The sequence below is a fragment of the Patagioenas fasciata genome, chromosome 13 (genome assembly GCF_037038585.1).
Source record: "Patagioenas fasciata isolate bPatFas1 chromosome 13, bPatFas1.hap1, whole genome shotgun sequence".
Classification (NCBI taxonomy): Eukaryota; Metazoa; Chordata; class Aves; order Columbiformes; family Columbidae; genus Patagioenas; species Patagioenas fasciata.
Window position 1 is genome coordinate 14,806,839 of NC_092532.1, and position 21,909 is coordinate 14,828,747.

At 53.1% G+C, this 21,909-nt stretch overlaps 2 protein-coding genes and 5 non-coding genes across 11 annotated transcripts in view; all 7 read left to right on the forward strand.

Moving 5' to 3' along the window:
- Positions 1 to 11,553, forward strand: part of SF3B3 (splicing factor 3b subunit 3) — a 30,260-nt gene extending 18,707 nt beyond the window's left edge. The window contains exons 17-26 of the mRNA XM_065848083.2: positions 1,233 to 1,387; positions 2,480 to 2,654; positions 3,245 to 3,450; positions 4,336 to 4,492; positions 5,868 to 5,993; positions 7,066 to 7,278; positions 8,212 to 8,310; positions 8,758 to 8,901; positions 9,518 to 9,622; positions 10,628 to 11,553. Coding sequence (XP_065704155.1) covers positions 1,233 to 1,387; positions 2,480 to 2,654; positions 3,245 to 3,450; positions 4,336 to 4,492; positions 5,868 to 5,993; positions 7,066 to 7,278; positions 8,212 to 8,310; positions 8,758 to 8,901; positions 9,518 to 9,622; positions 10,628 to 10,768 — 1,521 coding nt within the window. The 3' untranslated portion in view covers positions 10,769 to 11,553. The remainder of the gene's footprint in view (positions 1 to 1,232; positions 1,388 to 2,479; positions 2,655 to 3,244; positions 3,451 to 4,335; positions 4,493 to 5,867; positions 5,994 to 7,065; positions 7,279 to 8,211; positions 8,311 to 8,757; positions 8,902 to 9,517; positions 9,623 to 10,627) is intronic.
- A 2,378-nt stretch (positions 11,554 to 13,931) lies between these two features.
- On the forward strand, positions 13,932 to 20,976 carry IL34 (interleukin 34). 5 transcript variants are annotated; one of them, XM_065848304.1, is made up of 7 exons: positions 13,932 to 14,024; positions 14,904 to 15,240; positions 15,332 to 15,435; positions 15,724 to 15,801; positions 15,897 to 16,070; positions 20,242 to 20,380; positions 20,470 to 20,976. In XM_065848304.1, the coding sequence occupies exons 2-7, from the start codon at positions 15,213 to 15,215 to the stop codon at positions 20,487 to 20,489; spliced, it is 543 nt and encodes a 180-aa protein (XP_065704376.1). In that variant the 5' UTR covers positions 13,932 to 14,024; positions 14,904 to 15,212; the 3' UTR covers positions 20,490 to 20,976. The 5 variants fall into 5 exon arrangements, with proteins under 5 accessions (XP_065704376.1, XP_065704378.1, XP_065704380.1 ...); XM_065848306.2 differs by having other exon boundaries at positions 13,938 to 14,024; positions 14,993 to 15,240; XM_065848308.1 differs by having other exon boundaries at positions 13,939 to 14,024; positions 15,058 to 15,240.
- TRNAG-GCC (transfer RNA glycine (anticodon GCC)) lies at positions 16,423 to 16,493 on the forward strand. Its single transcript has one exon. It is a non-coding gene; the product is annotated as a tRNA-Gly (tRNA).
- TRNAG-GCC (transfer RNA glycine (anticodon GCC)) lies at positions 17,032 to 17,102 on the forward strand. Its single transcript has one exon. It is a non-coding gene; the product is annotated as a tRNA-Gly (tRNA).
- TRNAG-GCC (transfer RNA glycine (anticodon GCC)) lies at positions 18,055 to 18,125 on the forward strand. Its single transcript has one exon. It is a non-coding gene; the product is annotated as a tRNA-Gly (tRNA).
- TRNAG-GCC (transfer RNA glycine (anticodon GCC)) lies at positions 19,077 to 19,147 on the forward strand. The gene has a single exon. It is a non-coding gene; the product is annotated as a tRNA-Gly (tRNA).
- TRNAG-GCC (transfer RNA glycine (anticodon GCC)) lies at positions 20,099 to 20,169 on the forward strand. The gene has a single exon. It is a non-coding gene; the product is annotated as a tRNA-Gly (tRNA).
- Positions 20,977 to 21,909: the final 933 nt, after the last annotated feature.

Consider the following 21,909-nt stretch of genomic DNA (forward strand, 5'->3'; position numbering starts at 1 on the left):
GGCTCACAATTTGCTCTTTGACAAGCAGCCTTGTTCTTGTTGGTATTCCCCTTACTACTTAGGAAGTTACATGTAGTGCTGCCCTACCTCCTTTGAACTACAACTCACTGACCCATGGCCTATGTTGGCAGTGTGTCTGGAAAGCTCTGAGCAGATTCTTGGGCTTAGAGACACCGAAAAAAACTCATTCTTGCCTGCCTTAGTGCACAGGGAAAGAGCAAATCTTACCCGCTGCTTGATGCAGTGGATCGTTTTCCCCTGTGCATATTGAGAATGGCTCAGCCAGGGGCTGAGGAAAATATTTGCAGGATTTGGCATAGAGGGAAGAATGTGTTTCATCAGAAGTACCATTTCCAGCCCTTCTGATGTGGCACTGGGGAGATCAGCCACCCCCTGCTTGACTCATTTTTGGATGACACCCTCAGAGTTGAGAAATATTGCTGTTCAGTGGAGGGGGCTGGATCTGGGAATGTGGGCTGTTCTGATGTTACAGTACATGGAGTCAATCTCTTCAACTTGCTCTTGCTGGTCTGCCAGCTGTGCCTGGGAGGTGAGGTGAGCTGCAACTCTGGCAGAGAATGCTTCTAGAATAGCCCAGTGCTTTTCTACTTCAAGACCAGTCTTGGTTCCTTGTCTCACAATATGGGGAGAAAAAGCCTATGCTGCTTATGGCCCGTCAGTGATGGGCTTGGTGTAGCTTCTAAGTGTTTTCAGTATCGTTCCAACTAGAAAGTAAGGTTGCTCTGAATATGATTTAGGTAAATGTTTAAAGCTGAAGAGTTTAGAAGTCCGTCTGCTTCCTTTGCTTCCCTTAACTTGATTGAAAATAGGTTACTGATTATTTTAAGTAAATTTCCCTTACAGTGCTACAGCATTTAGATTGTGTCAAAGCAGTAAATATTTATTTTAAAAGACCTGTTCCCATTAAAACAGGCTATTTAAAAAAAAAAAAAAAAAAGAGATACAAAAGTATTTGATCTTGGCTTTAACGGATAACAGTTTTTATTGAGCCTCACTTTGAGTATTTGGTGTCTTGATAGAGCTTTGAAGTTCCTCATCATGCCATACATATTTTCTAGATAAAACTCTTGAAACCAAGTAGAAGGTATGCTCTGAGCTGGGTGAAGTCCGCCCATAAGAATTCACTTGTTCTGGCAGGCAGGAGCCTGGCACTATATATCCATTCATGTTGCCTGGAGTGACCTAATGAATTTGTTGTCTGCCTTTCCCAGGTGCTGGCCATGTCAAGCCGTTCCTGGCTCAGTTATTCCTATCAGTCACGCTTCCACCTGACTCCTCTGTCTTATGAGACACTGGAGTTTGCATCTGGTTTTGCTTCTGAGCAGTGCCCAGAGGGCATTGTAGCCATCTCCACAAATACTTTGAGGTAAGAACTAAAGGGGAAAAAATGAATACTTCTGGGCCAGGATGCCAGGCAGAAGGAAGGGTATGTGGATTCTCATTAGACATTCAAAAGGAAAAGGGTCAAATGACTTACCTTAAGAATTAAGGGGTTTTTTGAGGTTATTTGATCATGCATAATGATTTGGTAGAAACACTTGGATGGATTTCAGAAGACAAGTGGAATACAGGGATAGTTACACTGTCAAAAAGAAATAGAGTGCACGTCTCTGATTTCTGTTTTCCAGATTTTTTAAAATAACGAATGTAATTCAAGTTATCCTTAAATACTCTGATTCTTAAAGAGGAGGGAAGCTTTTAATAAACGTGAGCCTGTTGTGTAGTAGGATATTGCAGTTTGTGAAAATAAGCCACATGTTTTAAGAAATCAGGGGCATGATGGGTGTGTTTGTTGCCTTTTTAAAGTAGAGCTTAGATATTAAAAAGATAAATGAAAATAATAGGGGAACACAAATTCAGGCACTCTGCTTTATGCACTTGAACAGGCACTTTTTTCATATCTGTCCTCATTGAAATATTACAGCATTCGCTGCTTTTAAAGGACTCATTCTTTCTAGAGAGACTTGCGGTTTTTAGGCACCAAATGCCAGAAGAACTGGCATTTCAGCTGGCAAGTCACAGGAAGAAAGCATTTTTCATAATCTTTTAACTAAATTGTCTCTGAGGAGCATTTGATTATGTGTCAAGGTCCGTGGCACATTTAGAGTCAGATGATGTGTTCCCCGAATATGCGTTTTCCCTTTTCCATGTGCTCTTCGTTCCTCTCGGGATAGACTTGCTTTAGCACCACAGAAACCAGGACAGGGTGCGTTCAGAGAGCCCTCAAGTTAGGGACCCTACACTGCAGAATACACCTGTCCTGCAGCATTAGGTCCCATTTAGGAGCTGGTTTTGCCCTCCACTCTGGAACTGTTTTCAAGTTGCTCTCTGGCCTGAGAAGGGTGCTGCTTGTTTCCAGCGCCAGCCAGTTTCACAGATGTAAAGCTCAACTCCAGTCATGTCCTCTTGGGCAGTTGCTTTCTGACCTTGTTTGACATGTCACGTCTTTGTCCCCCAGGATTTTGGCGTTGGAGAAGTTGGGGGCAGTCTTCAACCAGGTTGCCTTCCCGTTGCAGTACACACCCCGAAAGTTTGTCATTCACCCAGAGAGCAACAACCTGATTATCATTGAGACAGACCACAACGCTTACACTGAGGCCACCAAGGCACAGAGGAAGCAGCAAATGGCCGAGGTACTTGAGTGGGGCAGGTACACGCATCTGTTTCCCAGAGGTGACTTCTGCAGCAGCAAATCCTCCTCGTGCAGTAGTTCCCAAATACCATTGCCTGGAAGTTTTTGTGCTCTGTGTGAATGCAGGAGATGAAGGAAGCAAAGATCTGCCTCCAAACAAATTTCAACAGAATACACTACTTCCCAGTGCTCCTTTCACTGCGTGTTATCATGGCAGGCTTTAAAAATCATGTACTGGTTGCAGTCCTGCTTGTGTAATGCCATTCTCTGGGTTTTCTGTGACCAAAGATGATTAGATGTGAGTGGATTATTTTCTACTCAGTGTTGTTTCCAGAGTTGTTGCTTTGAATACAAGTGCCCCTTGGGCAGGGCAGAGCTGACGCTGCTGTGCCCTGAGCTGCAGAACCTCCTTTGGGAGTAAGCTCAGGGCGGGTGGAAAATTTAGGATTTGGTGGCTTTTGTGTCTTCACAGTCAGTACCTTGCCCTGGAATACCTGGACTTATGGGAAATGTGGGCTATATTTTATGCAGCATGTCTGAAAAGGAAATCCACTAAACTGTTGTTTTCTCCTGTCCTTTAATGTGCTGTAGGAAATGGTAGAGGCTGCGGGTGAAGATGAAAGGGAGTTGGCTGCAGAGATGGCTGCAGCCTTTCTGAATGAGAATCTTCCTGAGTCCATCTTTGGTGCTCCCAAGGCAGGGAATGGACAATGGGCCTCTGTTATCAGGGTGATGAACCCCATCCAGGGAAATACATTAGATCTGGTCCAGCTAGAGCAGAACGAAGCTGCCTTCAGGTAAGAAGCGGTCCCGGATGCAGCAAGAGGCTCTGCTTGTGATGAGTCTTATGTGGTTTTTTCCTTCTGTGCTCAGCTGTTACTGAATTGAAATCCAGATGCAGCATGTTGTCAAGAGACTGTCTGGAAATTCCAGAAGCGTTTGCCACATGCTTCAAGCTTTTGTCTTGCCTTTCCTTCCCTTCCCACCCTGATGTATCTGCATGTGACAGTAAGAGCTGATGCTTCAGATATGTTTGCTGGACCCCAGTGTTTAAAGAACAACATGGGGATGTAAATGACAGATAAGAGAGCTGGGAACAAGAGAATGTGCTGCCGTCTCTCATTTCCCCTTGTCCTCCAGATAAACTGAGCATAGATTCAATGGAAAGGAAGTGTTAGAGGGACTAGAGAGGAAGACCAACACAATAATAATGAAGAATAGCGAGTGCCTTAGCAGGTGGAGTTAGGTCATGCTAGTCCAAAAGGCTCTTTTGTCCAGGATTCCCAACCTGGCTGAGCTCAGCGGGGAAATAACATTGGAAGATGAGGAAAGTTATATGTATGTGTCCAGGTTGAGACAGCCTTTGAAAACCAGCTTCCAGTGGAGCTTTGTGCATTGCTAGGCAGTGTCCAGCCCATGAAAGCATAAAATTAATGCTTTCAGAATATGTAATGGCTAGAGCACTTTATTGTTTTGATGGGGAGTGTGGAAGAATAGAGAAATCTGAGTTAAACATTTCTGCAGGGAGGAAAAATAACCTCTGAAAATGTCAGTGCTGGAAGGTTTGTCTCCTGAATCTCTACCTGGCTGAGTGCAAGTTGTGCTGTCAGGGAATCTGGTCTCTGTGTGCAGCCTTTGTGTTGTGATCACACTGATCTCCTGGCGTGTCTTCTTGTCCCCAGTGTGGCCGTGTGCCGGTTTTCCAACACTGGTGATGAGTGGTACGTGCTGGTGGGTGTCGCCAAGGACCTGATTCTGAACCCACGCTCAGTTGCTGGGGGGTTTGTCTACACATACAAGCTGGTGAATAGTGGTGAGAAGCTGGAGTTTCTGCACAAGGTGAGAGGGGTGACTGGATTATTTACAGACAGAGTGTTGGAATAGCTGCTACTTCACCCCAAAAACTGTAGTAACATTGCAGTACTCAATGAATCCTGAGCAAGATCATCATGCTGATGTTACGCACTAGAAGCAGCCTTGGCAAAAATAAGCTGCTGCCTACAAAATCATTTGGGACATGTTTTACAGAGCTGAGGATTGAACACAGATATCCCTAGAGTCCCAGTCCTTTGCCTTGGCTATAATCTTATCCATGTAATTGAGTAAATGGGAAGGAGCAGTGTTTTTCATGCCAGTGTTAGGGAGGGGAGAGAAACAGCTCTATTTCCTTTTTGTATTATGAGCTCAGATTGCTGCTCTGAACACTTGTTTACAAAGCTAATTCATACTTGGGTCACTTGAGCCCTGGTGTGAAGACTCTCAGTCCTTGGCTGACCACATGAAGCTGGTGCAAGCTGTCGTCTTTCCTCTGATGCTGATTTTTTTGCTTGAAGAAATGATTAGTTGTGTGGTGACCAGCTTGCTTGACAGGTCTCTGGGGCTTCAGCAGAACTCTGTTAAAACAAAATTCTGTTCTTCCCACCTGCCTCCAGAGTGGCCAAGTTTTGAGCAGATGAACACATGGAAGGGAATGTTGTGGCTGATTCACTTCCTACAGTCCTCATGGCAATGAGTGGGCTCTGTCCTGGGCCAGGACCTTTTCTGGTGCCACTGAACACCCACTTGGAAGCTGACAGCACTGATGCTGTGCGAACTTGTTTTAGCCAGTGCAACCAAGCTGGGAACGCTGTAACTGGAAGCTCTCTGCATGTTCCTATTCTCAGCTGTGACTGATCCTTTTGGATTGATTAGTGGTGGAAGATTTACTGGAATTGTTACTGGAATTGTTCAGCTATAACACGTCTTCGGTGGCAGCTTCAGAGTGTCTATGGCAGATGGCTGAATTAGATTCATGCCTCTGTTTCAAAACAGACTGTCTGGATGTATTTAGGCAAAGCATATGGTGTTTCTGTTGGGGATAAGGTGAAACTAGGAACCAAGGCAACAAGATCCTTGCCTTTCTTTGCTGCCTCCCCAGTGTGGTGTTCTTGCAGCAACCCCACACTTCAGTTAAGGTGCACTAACAGCACTGTGGTGTCTGTGTAGTACCCAGAGATGTTAGCACCACGTGTGGTATGTGCTGCTGTCAGAAGGCCTACAGAGGACAGACCTTTTGCCCCTCCTGTAGAGAAGGATTCTGATTAGCCTTTTGTATTGAAAGACTTGGCTCAGCCCAATGAGCTTCAGCCGAACCATTAGCTGAATCCATTCTGAAACTTGGTGTAAGGTTAGCTCTGTTAATGAGGATCTCACAGTTGTCATCTTATCTCTCTAGACCCCTGTGGAGGAGGTTCCTGCAGCCATTGCTCCATTCCAAGGTAGAGTCTTAATTGGAGTTGGAAAGCTCTTGCGCGTTTATGACCTGGGCAAGAAGAAACTGCTTCGGAAGTGTGAGAATAAGGTACTGGCTTTTGTTCTTGACCAGAGCTATTAACTTGGAGTTGAGTGATGCTTTGCAGCAGGAGTGAAATGAGGGTTTAACTGCTGCTTCAGCCTAAGTGCACTTGGACTTCAGAACTGTGTCTGTACCTTGCTGGTGTGCACATCTTTCTCATCTCCATTCAGACAGTAGTGTGTTGCAGGTTCTGTTTTTGTACCAGCTCAATGCAGGCTGTTAGTGGATAAGTGCAGAAGTTTTGCAAGCCTGTGCAGACAGTGCTTTTGGCTGTCTGCTGCAAATGTGAGAGGTCTTACTCAGATACGAAACAACTGCTGGAAATGTTTCCTTAAGTGATCAGCAGGCTGGGGACAGAAGTTGGAGAATGTATATGAGCATCTCTTTAGATCCCAGAATCTTGAAAAGGAGATTTTCTCCTTGAAGTAGATGATTCTTCTTGCTCAGCATCTCTGGTACTTCAGGAAAATAAATTGCAGAGCATAGTTTTCTAACTCTTAATTGTCTGCTCCTCCCTCTCTTGTGCAAGCTGCAGAACCCATGCCAGTTGCTCATTACCACACAAAGGAACTCCAGCAAGCTCACAGGAAGACTGGGGACTTGTAGGGGAACATTTTTTTGTGTGTTGGGTGTTTGTGTTTGGTTTGGGGTTTTTGTTTGTGTTTTGTTTTGTTTTGTTTTTTTTAATATGACTCATGAAGAAAATGAAGCTTTCCTTCTTGGGTCTTTCATGGCCACAATAGTGAGGGCATTCTGAAGCAACGCCTGTTTGTAGGACTGCCCCGTCATCTCGGTTCATAGGCTCACCAGCAGTGCCTGTTCTCTGGACATGACTTGTGTTCAGCAGGCTGAGAATGGTGTGTGGTGAGTGTTACGCTGCAAGACCCTGTATTGACAGTATATTTAGACTGGGGCTGTGGCATGCCAGAAATGAGAGGTAGTTTGGAGGGAATGATGGGAAATAGAGAGTGAGCCATAGTTCAAAGGGGAAATAGTGTGTTAGTTGGAGTAGGGTAGAGCTAATTGGTTATGCATCCCTGTTAGAAGCACTCAGATTTTGTCCTTTCTCTCTCAAAAGCACATTGCCAACTACATCTGTGGGATCCAAACCATTGGGCACAGAGTAATTGTTTCAGACGTTCAGGAGAGTTTCATCTGGGTGCGCTACAAAAGAAATGAGAACCAGCTTATCATCTTTGCTGATGACACTTATCCTCGGTGGGTCACTACAGCAACTCTCCTGGATTATGACACTGTGGCTGGAGCAGACAAATTTGGCAACATCTGCGTGGTGAGTGTGCCTCAGAGAAGTTGGGGCTTTTTGGCCATGACATATTTTTTCTTAAAACATCCATGATTTGTCTTAAAAGAATGAGGATCTGTGCTTAGCTGGAGACAACGCCCTGTACCATTCACTTGTTTTTATGGGGTGACTAGCTGTCGTCATAGCAGGCAGCTGCAGTTTATCAGTTTATTAATTAAACCAAACAAGTTAAGGCATCAGCAGGTCAAACCCCATATTGCCGAAGCATTCAATAACCTGTGTTGAAATTGCCACAAAACTTGCTGTGAATAAGCTTTGAAACGAAGCTTGTAACTGTGAAAGGGCCCATGTGAACTTGGGTCAGTGTTATCACTCTTACTTTCCCTGGCTAAACCTCATCGCTGGCATTCAGCTTTCTCTGTCACTTCCTCTCGAAAGCTGGCTTTGTCGGTGCTGACACTTCCCCACTTGGCTGGATTTCAGCAGGGGAGGAGGAAAGAATAGAAGGTCATTCTGCCAGAGCTTTGATCTCGTTCTGAAGTGTGCTCGGATGCTTTGGAGTGCAGAGTTCAGCAAGTGTCGGGCGCTGTGCTTGCAGGTTTTGGCTGATGCACACAAATCAATCCTCTTCAGTTTTCCTGCCCCACATCCACCAAACTGTTTCCTTAGCGGGAACCACCTTCAGACCGTTTGACCATACCTCCCAGGGTGAGCCGCAGGTTCTGGGCCAGGCAGAGGCCAGTTGTGAGGACCTGCCCATGTTCTTGAGTGATGAGCCATCAGTCTTGACAACACAGTTGTCCTTTAAAGGCCTTGTTTGAGGGACAAATAGATTATTTTGCTCTAAACATAAAGTGATTTTTGTAGAGTCCACAAAAGCGGCCTTTCACAGACCACAAGGGTTCTCCAGAGTGCTGTTCCTCTGCAGCTTGTTGACTCTTCCTCCTTCTTGCAATGCAGGTGAGATTGCCTCCCAACACCAATGATGAGGTGGATGAAGATCCCACAGGCAACAAAGCACTCTGGGACAGGGGGCTTCTTAATGGAGCATCACAGAAGGTAATGCTTCATGGGAAATACATGACTACTGTGGAAAAAGAATACTCTGCTTTTCTCTGAAGTCATCTGCAGTGTTGTCCAGGAGATGTATTGGCAGTTTTGCTCCTACACATCTACTGTGCTGTGGGGGATCAGTTTTCATTGTCACTGGGAGCCAAATTCAGCTTCTGAAATCAGAGCTGATGCCTGTTCGGTGATATTTGATTGAAGCTGCACACTCATTTTCTTTCCCTGCTTTCTCTCATTACTTGCACCCATTTGTCCAGCTCAAGAGGATAATTCGGCAGCGTGCTGAGTTTTGCCATCTGGTCACAGGTGGACAGCGCTTCCTCTTTAGAAAGGCATTTCAGAACTAGCAGGTGGCTGAATTCTGCTTTTCTCTCTCAAGCCTTTTGATGCTTTTTATATAAGCTGAAATAAAAGCTTGCCTCTGTGGTTGACTTTCAGGCTGAAGTGATTATGAATTACCACGTGGGAGAGACAGTGCTTTCCCTCCAGAAGACCACGCTGATCCCAGGAGGCTCTGAATCTCTTGTCTATACCACCTTATCGGGGGGAATAGGCATCTTAGTCCCTTTTACTTCCCATGAGGTAAGCAAGTGCCATCATTGCATTGCAGACTTGCTGCTTTTCTGTGTGCTTATCCCTGGCCAAGTATATTAACATACCCCTGAGGGTAAATCTGGGGCAGTGCATTAAAATTTAGGCTGCAGGAAAACCTGTGGTTGTGGGACAGACTCTGATGCAAAGGGGAAGGATCCTCTTAACTCCTTCTTCTATGTTGGTTCTGTGAAGAGCTGTGGGCTTTTCTTGTTATACTGCTGTTCTAAATCTGTTTGTGCTCCAGAGGACCTCTGGGTGATTTAGTGTATGCTTTGTGTAGGGGTGGTAGGGGTGTGTAGCCTGTAAACTGTTGATCAGGCACTGACGCTTCAACTGCTGAAGATATTTTTCCCTGCTCTGTTTGCTGTGGCCTCTTGCAGCAGCAGGTGCCAAGGCATTCCATTTCTGAGCTGCACCTCTATGCTGCACAGCTGCTGTGCGCTCCAGTTCCTGGGAAGCTGATCCTGCCAAGGTGGCACCCTTGCCTGCGTAGCTCTGCTGCGGGTGGAGGTGGTGGGGCTGCTCGAGCAGAACCTGGTAACGGCTGTGTTTCAGGCATTGGCGTGCAGCAAACTCTTATCTTGCCAATTCTTAATCTCCCCAGGATCATGACTTCTTCCAGCATGTGGAAATGCACTTAAGGTCTGAGCACCCTCCTCTCTGTGGACGAGACCATCTCAGTTTCCGTTCCTACTACTTCCCAGTCAAGGTAGGTCTGAGGATTTAGGATCAGTCAGTCATGGGGGTGCAGAGACTTGATCTGGAACAGGGAACAGATTTGAGGTGTGGCAGAAGCAAGTCACAGTTGCTGTTCAGTGGGGAACACTGGTGCAATGTTAGCCGTTATGTAGTGACTGGCTGGAACTGAAGCCAGTGCTGTATTAGCACTCTGTAAGGAGAGCAGTGCTTAGCACTAAATATCACATTTTTTCTGGTTTATTAACCCCAGTAGTGAGCCTTCTGAGGCTTCTTCTTGAGACCCAAGCCCAGAGGTGCTGCTGCTGTCCTCGTCTGCTTGCCCCAGCATGTCCTTTTTCAGGAGAAGCAGAGCATTACGTAGCTGGTTGCGTGGCTGGGTCGAGCTGCATGTTGCCTGAGGGATACGCTATTTTTTTTTTTTCCCTACTACCATTAAAAAGATAAATCTCATAAGAAACAGCCTATTTCTGCTTTTGAGGAACTGTATTTAAGGCTGTTGGCTGTTAAATGTTGTGACCAGAAGGGTCCAAAGGACTGGACCAGAGTAACTGTGTGGTAACTGCTCCCAGAGTATGTAGTATCAGTCAGGAAACTGTCCCAGTTTCAAGTGCAGAGGGTGTTCTTGCTCTAGATAATCTTGAGGTTGAAGTGCAGCCTGCACAGCCTCCAAGGATGTCTCGCATCTGAGTGAAGATGCCGTCCAGTCGTCTTCTGCCGCTTCCCTCAGCCTCCCACACACAGTGCTGGGACCCAAGTGGTATCTGTCTTCCCTTCCCTTATATTGATTCTTTGGTTGCACCCAGGCTTTTTGAGTTTCTCCTTCGTTAGTCAAGCTGGCCAGTAATTAATTTGATGCTAACTGCTGCTATTCAGCAGATGAGGTCACTGAGCATGGTCTTGTTTCCAAGACAGGATTAAGAAGCTTCTGGGAACAAACTGTTGCTGTTTTTCCCCGTTTAGGCAGGGTTCAGTGCCTGTGTTGTGTTGATTCAATGCTCTCCTCCTTGCCCTCTAGAATGTGATCGATGGAGACCTGTGTGAGCAGTTCAACTCCATGGAGCCTAACAAACAGAAGAATGTGGCCGAAGAGCTGGACCGGACCCCACCTGAAGTGTCCAAGAAGCTGGAAGACATCCGCACACGCTACGCTTTCTGAGCAGCAGCTGGCAGGAACAGAACTGCTCACTGGCTCCTATGGACGCTCTTCCAAGCACAGTTGGGAGGAGGAATATGTGCTTTTTTTCCTTTTTTAAATATTGGTTTGCTTCTCTTGGTTTGTTTCAAAGTAATGTGACTCCAGTAAATACAGTATCAGATATTAGGTCTCCCAACACAACCCACTGCTTATGTGAAGGCTCCTGACATGTTCTGGGTTGCAGCCAGAGATTCCCTCTTGGGAAGTGCCCAAGGAAGGAGTGCAGACTGACCCTCAGCCCCATCTCCTTGGCCCCTCTTTAGGATGGGGGAGCTTGAGGGTGTCTTGTCCTTGCCTTGCAGGAATCCGCATAGGGCAGATCCAGCTGAGCCTTTGTAGTATCAAGTGGGTTTTGCAATTTCCCAGCTTTTTGGAAAAGGAAACAGCTGTGGCACAACTTGGGCTTACCAGCCTGCTTTTAGTAGTTGGTAGTGAGAAGCTCTGGTCTTCCAGCAGCCCCAGGAGCAGCTGGTGGGCAGCCTGGCTGTGTGGAGGGTATAGCTGTCACACTTGTCTTGAACGTTTTATTCTGAATTGCAAGGGGGTTTTGGACTCACTGTTTCTGACTGTTTTCCCTGTAAATAGAGTTTTGTACAATGTTGACTCTCTTGGGGGTGGGGAAGAGTGAGGCCTGAGTCTGGGACTTGATTTGTTTCATAATAACTTTGGCAAGAGCAATGTCTCCAAGTTGTGCCTGTGAGCAGCACATGAAGAATAAAAGCCTGTTGGTTTTGTTGTTTTTTTAACTAGCCTGACTCCATGGCTCTGCAGCAGCAGCTGTTGCTGACCTGGTGGGAGCAGGAGGGGTGGAGGAGGAGAACAAATGTGCACACCCTCAACCCCATGCCCTGTGTGGATGCTGAGGCCATGCTGGGCCCCTGCAGTTGTTGGCTTGCAAGCCCTTCTGCACCCCTTGCTCTGCCTGGAACTGGTCCTGATCCTGGCAGCATGTTCTGCAGCCAGAGCTGCCCTGGGACACACACAAAGTGGGGTATGTGGAGAAGGGGTAGGAGGGAACAGTCGTTCCCCCAGCTTCTGTTTTTCCAGCCCTTGCAGGGCCTGGCTGTGCCTCAGGACTCCCTTCTGTAGCCCTGTGAAGCAGCTGCAGCTCAGCTGGCTGCCAGGATGGCTGGGAGAAGGTGTTTCTCCCACGCAGCGGGTGCTTGCTGGTCTTGCCTCCAGTCTCAGCGTTGGTCCTGGGCTTACTCATGCCAGGGGTCTGTGTCTGGAGCTGGAGCCCTCTCTTGCTGCGGGGCATCTCCTGCCTGGGGCTTGGAAAGGCAGGTGACCCTCAGCTCTGTGCTGCACTCACATCAAACAGCCTCTGTGTTCCTCTGGCATGTGTGCTGCACGAGATGAGGGTGAACATGCACCCCCTCTCTCCTGTTTTGGCCTGTCACTGTGGGCCTGTTTCAGCAGGGGCTGCAACTTTTTGTCTCTGTGGCACCTGGCCACTGCTGCTCACCACACCCATCTTCTGCCTGGGGGTGAAGAGATTTGTGCCACCTTCCTTGTACCTTACCAGGAATTATGCATTCCCAGCACAATGTTTTGTTTCCTTAGCCCAGCCTGCTTCCAGCACAAGGCAAACCCTGGGAGGGGTTGAGCCCCAGCATCGAGGAGCTCCCAGACCTTTTTTGTCGGGAGTGCTCTGAACTGTGACCCCACCAGCCTCCCAGTGAGGGCTCTGCCCTTCCCCTGGGACCCTGCAACCACAGAGTGCTTGGCTCCTGCTGCCACCTGGGAGCAAAGCTCCTGGGGATAGTGCCTTGCACCTGGGGCTGTTTGCCTTGGGCTTGCACCAGCGGTGATTTCCAGCCTGGTGCAGCCAAGGAGGGCAAACTGTCCCCAGCACCGTGCTGCGCAGCTCCACAATTTCCCTTTTCTTCCTCACCCAATCCCGGCTGCCAAGCTGATGACTACGTGGGCAGGGAATGTTATTAAATGGCTTCCTTTTATTGCCTGCAGCAGATGCAGGCAAAATCCCTGTGGACACCAAGGTGAGGAGCTAGACTGGCTCCTTCCCCCGCTCGGGGCTGAGCGCCGTGCCCCTGGCCCGAGGCTGGGAGGGAGGCAAGGGCAGTGCCCAGGAGCTGGCTGCAGGGGAAGGTTGGCAGGAGAGCGGCGCAGCCCTGACTCCACGCCAGGGGAATCCCAGCGTGCTCTCCTCACATGCAGAAGCGCATTCCTTCCCACGCGTTTCCCTAGGAGCGCTGACCCCTCTTTGATAGCTGGTTTCTATTCTCGACCCCTTGGACTCCCAGCAGCCCCCAGCACAGAGACAGGCAGCTTTCCCAAGGGGCTCTTCGGGGCAGTGGAGGGGAGGACAGTGCCCTATCATCCTTGCTTCTGGCAGGAGTTCAGCTCTGAAGCATCCTGAGAAGACAGTGTTGGGCTTGGGCTAGAGGGAGCGGGACCTCCTGCTGACCTGGAGGCAGCCAGGGTCCCCTCAGCCCCACTCAGGTGGGTCTGGGCAGCCTCCCCTGCCCACAGTACAGGTGTGTGCTGGGTAAGGCCAGGTTGATGCCCACTTTGAGTGCCCCAAAATGCACCTGTGGGTGCCCAGCCCAGAGAGAGCCCTGGGACACACAGCCAGGGGAGCCCAGCACTCTGGAGCTCCCAGTGCTGGCGGAGCCTAGGGATGTGAAGTGTGGTTAGCTGAGTACCCTGGGGTGCATGTGGGCACCCAAATGATTGGGGTGAGTGCCCTGGGAATATGCCACAGAGCTGGCTCAGCACCCTGAGGAGCAGCGGGCACGCAGTATGGTTAGCTTAGCACCCCAGGGGCTCCCAGTCGGGGCAGCCAAGCAGCAGGGAGGGACTCAGGAGGGTTGGCTGAGCACCCTGGGAATATGCCACCTGGGCTAGCTGAGCACCCCGGGGACACTCAGACCAGATAAGCTGAGCACTCTGGAGACATCTAGACCAGGTAAGCTGACCACTCCGGGGACACCCACCCAGGCTTTCCGAGCGCCCCGGGGACACCCGGTGGCGTCAGCCGGACACCCTCGGCAGGGCAGGGACAGACGAGCCCCGGACCGGGCCGTGCGGGGCGGTCGCTCGGTCCCCGCTCCCCGCCCGGCCCCCGGCAGCCGCCCCGCCCGCTCCCCGCGCCGCCGCCCCCCGCCCGCCTCCCGGGAAGCGCGGGCCCGGCCCCACCGCCGCCGCCGCCGCAGGGAGACGCGTCCCGCGCCCGCGACCCCTCGCGCTGCGCCAGGTGGGTCCGCGGGCCCCTCGTGGGTGGGGGCGAGCGGGGGCGGGTCCGCGCGGAGGCGGTGGCGGGCAGCGGGGGTGGCCGGGTGGTCACACAGGGCCCCGCGTGAGGACACGGCACGGACCCCCGCCTCCACGCGTGGGGACACGGTGTGGGGACACGGCCGGGTCGCATCTGCGTGGGGACAGGGCTCCAGGGACACGGCACGTGGGTCTCTTCACGTGGGGATGTGGTGTGGGGATACGATGTGGGGGCACAGCATGGTGCCCGTGTGGGGACATGGCACGGCTGCATTCCCCTGGGACATGGCGTGGGGACACAGTATGGTCTTCTTTGCATAGGGACGTGGAATGGGGACACAGGTGGGGCCCCTTCTGTGTTGGGACATGGCACAGCCCCTCCTGTGTGTGCACCACACCATGCGGGGACACATCATGTCCCCTTCACGCTGGGGCATGCCGTGGTCCCCTTACCATGGGATGACAGCATGGGGACACGGCACAGCCCCCTTCATATGGGCGTGGGGACACAACATGTCCTCGTTTGCATGGGGACCCAGTGTGGGATGGCCTGGCCACTTTGCAAGCCCCATTCCCCAGTGCTCCTTGGCTGAGCTCCTGCCGGGGACGGACAAACTCATTGCTGGGATAACGGTGCTGGGCTGGGTCACGTCCATCGCCCGCCCTGGAAATCCCCTGGGGGAGGCACCGGGGGAAGCCCTGGCAACCGTGCCCCCAGTGGGACACAAGCACCCGAGGCTTCACGGCCACCACAGCCCTCTGTGGCCACCCAGGACTCACGTGGGGCTGTCCCTGTCCCACAGCCCACGGGGCTGGAGCGGGTGCCCTCCCTGGGGCTGCAGCCGGGGCTCTCTCCCCCCAGATTCCCTCTTGCAGGGGGGTCCCACACCCCCTGAAGTGCATCCGTGCCAGTACCCTGTGATGGCCCTGGGACCTGCTGCCTCCCCGCAGCCAGCTGGAGAGGAGAAGCCAGCGGGGACGGCAGGAGAGGGGAACTGACCCCCCATCCATGGCAGGGGGCAGCCACCTGGGGCTACCGGAGAGCAGCCCAGCACCCAGGGCCTGTGCTTGTCCCTCATCCCCCTGTCCCACACACCACTGCCCAGGAGGCTCCTGGCGAACTCCAGCCATGTAGGCACAGCCTGGGACTCTGCTGACAGTCGTCATCAACATGCAGCAGGGCTACGCGGCTGTCCTGTGTGAGTACAGCTTGGGGATGGGGTGGGGGGATGCCCTCACCCTAGTGGGTGTCCCTGAGGGGGCTGACACCACTCGCTTTTGGCTGCCCAGGTGTCCTGGCTGTGCTGGGGCTGGAGGCGGCTGCACCGAGCGAATGCGAGCTCACCCGCCTGCTCCAGGACAAGCTGCAGTACGAGATGCGCCTGCAGTATATGGTAACCCCCAGTTTTGTTGGGGATGGGGGGACACGTGACATTGCAGGGCCTGGGTTTTCTCTGGGGCTGAATGCAGCCAGGGCTGGGAGCTGACAGGAGCTGGGGGATGATTTTTTTACTGGGGCCAGCTTGTGGCAAGTGGTGCCCAGCACTGCTTCTGCTGGTCCTCCTTTGGTTGTTGATCATGTCAAAGGGCTTTTCCACTGGTTTGCCAGCGTCACGCTGAGGCTAGCAGAGATATCGCTGTCGCTTTGCTGCCAGCCCCTGTGCTCTTCTCCATCTTTCCAGAAACACTACTTCCCCATCGACTACACTGTCCAAGTCCAATACGAAGAGGTGCTGAGGCCATCCAACATCACCCGTCTGGTAAGACAGCAGCAGGGGACAGCCCCATGATGGGGACACTCCAGGGACCCACAGGGGGTGTGTGGATCTCACCCAGGGCACCCTCTCACCCTCAGCGCAACGGGACGGTGTCAGAGGCGGCGCTGCGGTACCTCTGGTTCCACATCAGCTCTCAGGCGGTGCTGCGGATCCGCGAGGTGCTGCCAGAGAAGCACCCGTCCTGGAAGTACACCCAGGAGCTGTGCCAGCTCTTCGATGCCCTGGGCAAGGAGTACAGCAAGTACCAGCAGGTAGGGAGACCGAGGGGACCCCTGGTACCCCAGCCCGGCTGCATGCTCGCGCTCAGCCTTGCACAACCCTTGCAGGGGCACTACGAGCACACGCGGTGCGCTAGTACCTACTGCTTGTGCACACAGACAGGCGAGGGGGCACATGCACAGAAGTGAGGGTGCACAAGCGGTACACACAGCCCTGTGGTACACAGATGTGCTGTGAGGACGTGCAGCCACAGGCGTGAGCACCTGGGGGGGATGCACACCCCCTTGCATGTGGGTCTTGTGGCATGAATGGGTTGATGAGGGGCAGAGGTTGGCACCCGGGGCACGGAGCCGTGAGGCAGCGCTGGGAGAAGTTACACATCTGGCATTGGTGGTTCAGTGGTAGAATTCTCGCCTGCCACGCGGGAGGCCCGGGTTCGATTCCCGGCCAATGCAGCAGGACTTGTTTTTTTGCACCCCCTTGGTAGGGCTTGGGGAGAGAATTGGAGACCGTCAGAGGCAAGGGGAGATCGTGCAGAAGGCGACCCCCGAATTCATCCCTTTTTTACCAATGGCAGTACCTTGCTGCTCTGGTAGCAGAGATCCTGCTGTTCCTCCCAAGCCTCTGCTATCCCGATGGAGCCACTGCACCCCTGAGACACTTGTGTTTGGGTGCAGAACGAGGGTGGCCTGTCACAGCTGGATCTCCAAGGTGAACCCAAAGTACGTCTGGGTTGTCCTCTGCAGGTTCTGCAGCCCCTTCAAGGCCTTCTCATCAGAGTGTTCACTCTGAAGGCTAATGACAACCGGCCCTTGCTGGGGGTGATGGCTGAGCCAGCAGGGAGAGTTGCTCCCACGACTGGAGCTCCAGCATGAGAGCTGTCTGTTGGGGTCCCCTCTCTGGGGGTTCACAGCTGGCGATGCTCATCACAGCATCTCTAACGCCATTGGGTTTAAGGGCGTGGGGCAGGGCTGGGGGGGTGGTGCACATCTGGCATTGGTGGTTCAGTGGTAGAATTCTCGCCTGCCACGCGGGAGGCCCGGGTTCGATTCCCGGCCAATGCAACAGCTGCAAATTTTTACACCCTGGTGACCATGGGGGACACCTCGGGGCTGCTGCAGTGCCTGTGGGGAGTGTCCAGAGGTGCTCCCTTGGGCACCACTGTCCCCTTGGCCCTGTCCCTACGTTCTCTCTGTGGGTGCTCAGGCTCTGATGCTGGCAGCACCAGCTCTGCAGTGAGTGTCCTTGGTTTGGTGGCATTGTGGGTGGTGAGAGGCACTGATTTGGTGACAGAGAACATCTCCGCTGGGTGGCAGACAGGGACACTGGCTCCGTGGCAGTGAGGGTCCATGTCTTGGTGGCAAGGAGGATCTCTTGCTATGTGGCAGTGGGTGGGTGCTGGCCCCTGTCAGGATGCCCAGGCCACGGAGCCGTGGGGCAGCTGTGCACATCCCCATATCTGGCAGAGGTGGCTCAATGGGACAATTGTCATGCTCCCCATTCCCTCCCCAGGAGTCCAGGTGTTGTTCCTGGCCAGTGTGGCCCTGATGTCCTGCCTTTCACCTCTGCAGCCCCAGCTCCCTCCACCCATCCTGGGCTCCATGTGGCCTCAGGCTGCTCGGGGTTGTGGGTGGTATTGAACCCTAGAGGAAGCTGCATTTCAGTGCTGGATGGGTGTGATGTGTCACAATGGGGTCTTCAGGACGAAGCTGAAGTGTGTCTGTGTTGTCCTGTGCTATGGGGCAGGTTCTGCAGCCCCTCTGAGGAGTGAGTGAGCTCTGCTCATTTTTCTCATCAGAGTGTTCACTCTGAAGGCTAATGACAACTGACCCTTGCTGGCGGTGATGGCTGAGGCAACAGGGAGAGTTGCTCCCACGACTGGAGCTCCAGCATGAGAGCTGTCTGTTGGGGTCCCTTCTCTGGGGGTTCACAGCTGGCGATGCTCATCACAGCATCTCTAACGCCATTGGGTTTAAGGGCGTGGGGCAGGGCTGGGGGGGGTGTGGTGCACATCTGGCATTGGTGGTTCAGTGGTAGAATTCTCGCCTGCCACGCGGGAGGCCCGGGTTCGATTCCCGGCCAATGCAACAGCTACAAATTTTTGCACCCTGGTGACCATAGGGGACACCTCGGGGCTGCTGCAGTGCCTGTGGGGAGTGTCCAGAGGTGCTCCCTTGGGCACCACTGTCCCTTTGGCCCTGTCCCTACGTTCTCTCTGTGGGTGCTCAGGCTCTGATGCTGGCAGCACCAGCTCTGCAGTGAGTGTCCTTGATTTGGTGGCATTGTGGGTGCAGTGAGAGGCACTGATTTGGTGACAGGGAACATCTCCGCTGGGTGACAGGCAGGGACACTGGCTCCGTGGCAGTGAGGGTCTATGTCTTGGTGGCAGTGAGGATCTCTTGCTATGTGGCAGTGGGTGGGTGCTGACCTCTATCAGAATGCCCAGGCCATGGACCGTTGGGACAGCTGTGCACAGGCCCCAATTTGCACAGGTGGCTCAGTGGGACAATTGTCATGCTCCCCTCTTTCTTCCCCAAGAGTCCAGGTGTTGTTCCTGGCCAGTGTGGCCCTGATGTCCTGCCCTTCACCTCTGCAGCCCCAGCTCCCTCTACCCATCCTGGGCTCCATGTGGCCTCAGGATGGTCAGGACTGTGAGTGCTGTTGAACCCCAGAGAAAGCTGCATTTCGGTGCTGGATAGGGGTGGCGTGTCGCAGATGGGTCTTCAGGGTGAAGCCGAAGTGTGTCTGTGTTGTCCTGTGTTGTGGGGCAGGTTCTGCAGCCCCTCTGAGGAGTGAGTGAGCTCTGCTCATTTTTCTCGTCAGAGTGTTCACTCTGAAGGCTAATGAAAACTGGCCCTTGCGGGGGGGAATGGCTGAGGCAGCAGGGAGAGTTGCTTCCACGGCTGGAACTCCAGCATGAGAGCTGTCTGTTGGGGTCCCCTCTCTGGGGGTTCACAGCTGACGATGCTCATCGCAACGTCTCTAACGTCATTGGGTTTAAGGGCGTGGGGCAGGGCTGGGGGTGTGGTGCACATCTGGCATTGGTGGTTCAGTGGTAGAATTCTCGCCTGCCACGCGGGAGGCCCGGGTTCGATTCCCGGCCAATGCAACAGCTGCAAATTTTTGCACCCCGGTGACCATGGGGGACACCTCGGGGCTGCTGCAGTGCCTGTGGGGAGTGTCCAGAGGTGCTCCCTTGGGCACCACTGTCCCTTTGGCCCTGTCCCTACGTTCTCTCTGTGGGTGCTCAGGCTCTGATGCTGGCAGCACCAGCTCTGCAGTGAGTGTCCTTGATTTGGTGGCATTGTGGGTGCAGTGAGAGGCACTGATTTGGTGACAGGGAACATCTCCGCTGGGTGGCAGGCAGGGACACTGGCTCCGTGGCAGTGAGGGTCCATGTCTTGGTGGCAAGGAGGATCTCTTGCTATGTGGCAGTGGGTGGGTGCTGGCCCCTGTCAGGATGCCCAGGCCACGGAGCCGTGGGGCAGCTGTGCACATCCCCATATCTGGTACAGGTGGCTCAGTGGGACAATTGTCACACTCCCCATTCCCTCTCCAGGAGTCCAGGTGTTGTTCCTGGCCAGTGTGGCCCTGATGTCCTGCCCTTCACCTCTGCAGCCCCAGCTCCCTCCACCCATCCTGGGCTCCATGTGGCCTCAGGCTGCTCGGGGTTGTGGGTGCTGCTGAACCCCAGAGGAAGCTGCATTTCAGTGCTGGATGGGTGTGATGTGTCACAATGGGGTCTTCAGGGTGAAGCCGAAGTGTGTCTGTGTTGTCCTGTGTTGTGGGGCAGGTTCTGCAGCCCCTCTGAGGAGTGAGCGAGATCTGCTCATTTTTCTCATCAGAGTGTTCACTCTGAAGGCTAATGACAACTGGCCCTTGCTGGGGCTGATGGCTGAGCCAGCAGGGAGAGTTGCTCCCACGGCTGGAGCTCCAGCATGAGAGCTGTCTGTTGGGGTCCCTTCTCTGGGGGTTCACAGCTGGCGGTGCTCATCCCAGCATCTCTAACGCCATTGGGTTTAAGGGCGTGGGGCAGGGCTGGGGGACTGGTGCACATCTGGCATTGGTGGTTCAGTGGTAGAATTCTCGCCTGCCACGCGGGAGGCCCGGGTTCGATTCCCGGCCAATGCATCAGCTGTAGCTTTTTGCACCCTGGTGTCCCAGAGGGGACCTTGATGACACCCTTGTGGCCTGTCCTTGCAGACAGACGTTGAGGCGGTGGTGGCTGACCTGGTGAAGCTGGTCCACAGTGCGGGCATTGAGAGCCGGAGGAAAGCCGTCCGCCCCAAGGCGCTGCTGGACAACTGTCTCAAGGTCATGCGGATGCTCTACGGCGTACCCTGTGAGTGGGGCTGTGGGGAGCCTTCAGGAATGGGGGTGCTATGTGTGGAGGTCCTGTCTCATGCAGTGACATCTATTCCCTCTGCTCAGGTCATTGGGAGTCCACCTAACACCACAGAAGACCCCTTGCTTGTGCCTTCTCCTCGCCCTGGAGCCTGGGATGCTTCCTCTGCTCTGCCTCCCCCCAGCAGAGCTCCTTTGGGGGTCACCAAGGAAGGTGCAAAGTTGGGACCAATGCCACCCCCTCTGGGACCAAACGCCACCCCCTCTGGGGTCCTGGGACTGTGCATGGACACAGGGTCGGCTCCATCCGAAATGCCAGGGACCTTCTGCACAGGTGCAGGCTGGGGGGGGCTCAGACACAGCCTCCCCTGCGGGCAGGTGGCTGCCGGCTGCTTTTGTGGGGGGAGATGCTGCCCTTTCCTGCCAGCAGCAGGGCCAGATCATTGTCCAGTTTCTCTTGGTTTCTATTTTTTTCCTCAGCTTTCATTAAACACCAGGTAATTTTCTAGCGCTCAGCGTTGCAGCTTATCTTCCGACCAGGTCCTGGGAGCCTCCAACCATCTTCGAAATAAAGGACCAGCAGATAGAACCCCAGCTGCCTCCACTGCCTCCTCTTTTGGGGTGTCAGTCCCCTCCCTCAGCTTTCTGGGGGAGATATTTGCCATAAGATATGGAGCCCCAGAACCACCGCCTGCCAAGTTGCTTCCATCAGGTCCCCCAGCAAGAAGACATCTGGATTTGTTTGTTGTGCTTGGCAGTGTGGTGCGGGCGGTGTGCTGGAGGAGCTGGGGGCTGGCCAGCTGCCTCCCCATTTCCCAGCTCTGTTATTTACCTTAAGCAACTATTATAGACCTTAATTGGTGTATTCCTGGCTTCCTGCTGCTTAGGCTTTCAGGTCTATGAGAGTGCACAGGTGAGACTGTGGGCACCGTAGCATGAGCAGATGCAGTATCTTCTCCTCCTCCTCTTCCTCATGGCTAGTGATGGTTCCTGTTTATATAAAGCCCACGCAGACCTCATTTAAAGCCCACCAGCTACTATCTGTCACTCGATACAGGACTTCAATTCTAGGGATGCCCATCGCTGTTGGCTCTAACAAATAGCCCTGGGTGGTCTTGGGACCCACCTTGTGCTGCCTGAGCACCCGGGGCTGAGTTCCCAGCTCCTGTTCGGTCACATCAAGCATGGGAACGGTCCCCCCCGTTCATCCACCGTGGGAAAACTGAAGCTGCCCTGGCTAAATGACCCCAGCCAGGCTTCCCAGAGCATCCCCGCAGCAAGCAGCTGGGCTCAAGGCTTGCCAAAGCCCTACGTTTCCAGCTCAAGTGCCCACTTGAGATGTTGCGACATTTTTTTTTTCTGGTCCCTCTTTTGAGGGCTTCAAAAATGTCAACTGAGAGCAGCCGTGAAAACTCACTCACGAGATGGGGAACTGGAGCCTGTTTGCAACATCTCGTGCTGACCCATGGGATGGGATGCGTGCAGGGACAATCAGCCCTGGGCGAGGTGCAGAGGTCCCAGAGGACA

Excerpts from the sequence above, each read along its gene's own strand:
- IL34 (XM_065848304.1), top strand. The coding sequence starts at position 15,213 with ATGCAGCAGGGCTACGCGGCTGTCCTGT. Across the intron at positions 15,436-15,723 it reads AGATGCGCCTGCAGTATATG|AAACACTACTTCCCCATCGA; the intron begins GTAACCCCCAGT and ends CCATCTTTCCAG. Across the intron at positions 20,381-20,469 it reads GATGCTCTACGGCGTACCCT|GTCATTGGGAGTCCACCTAA; the intron begins GTGAGTGGGGCT and ends CCCTCTGCTCAG.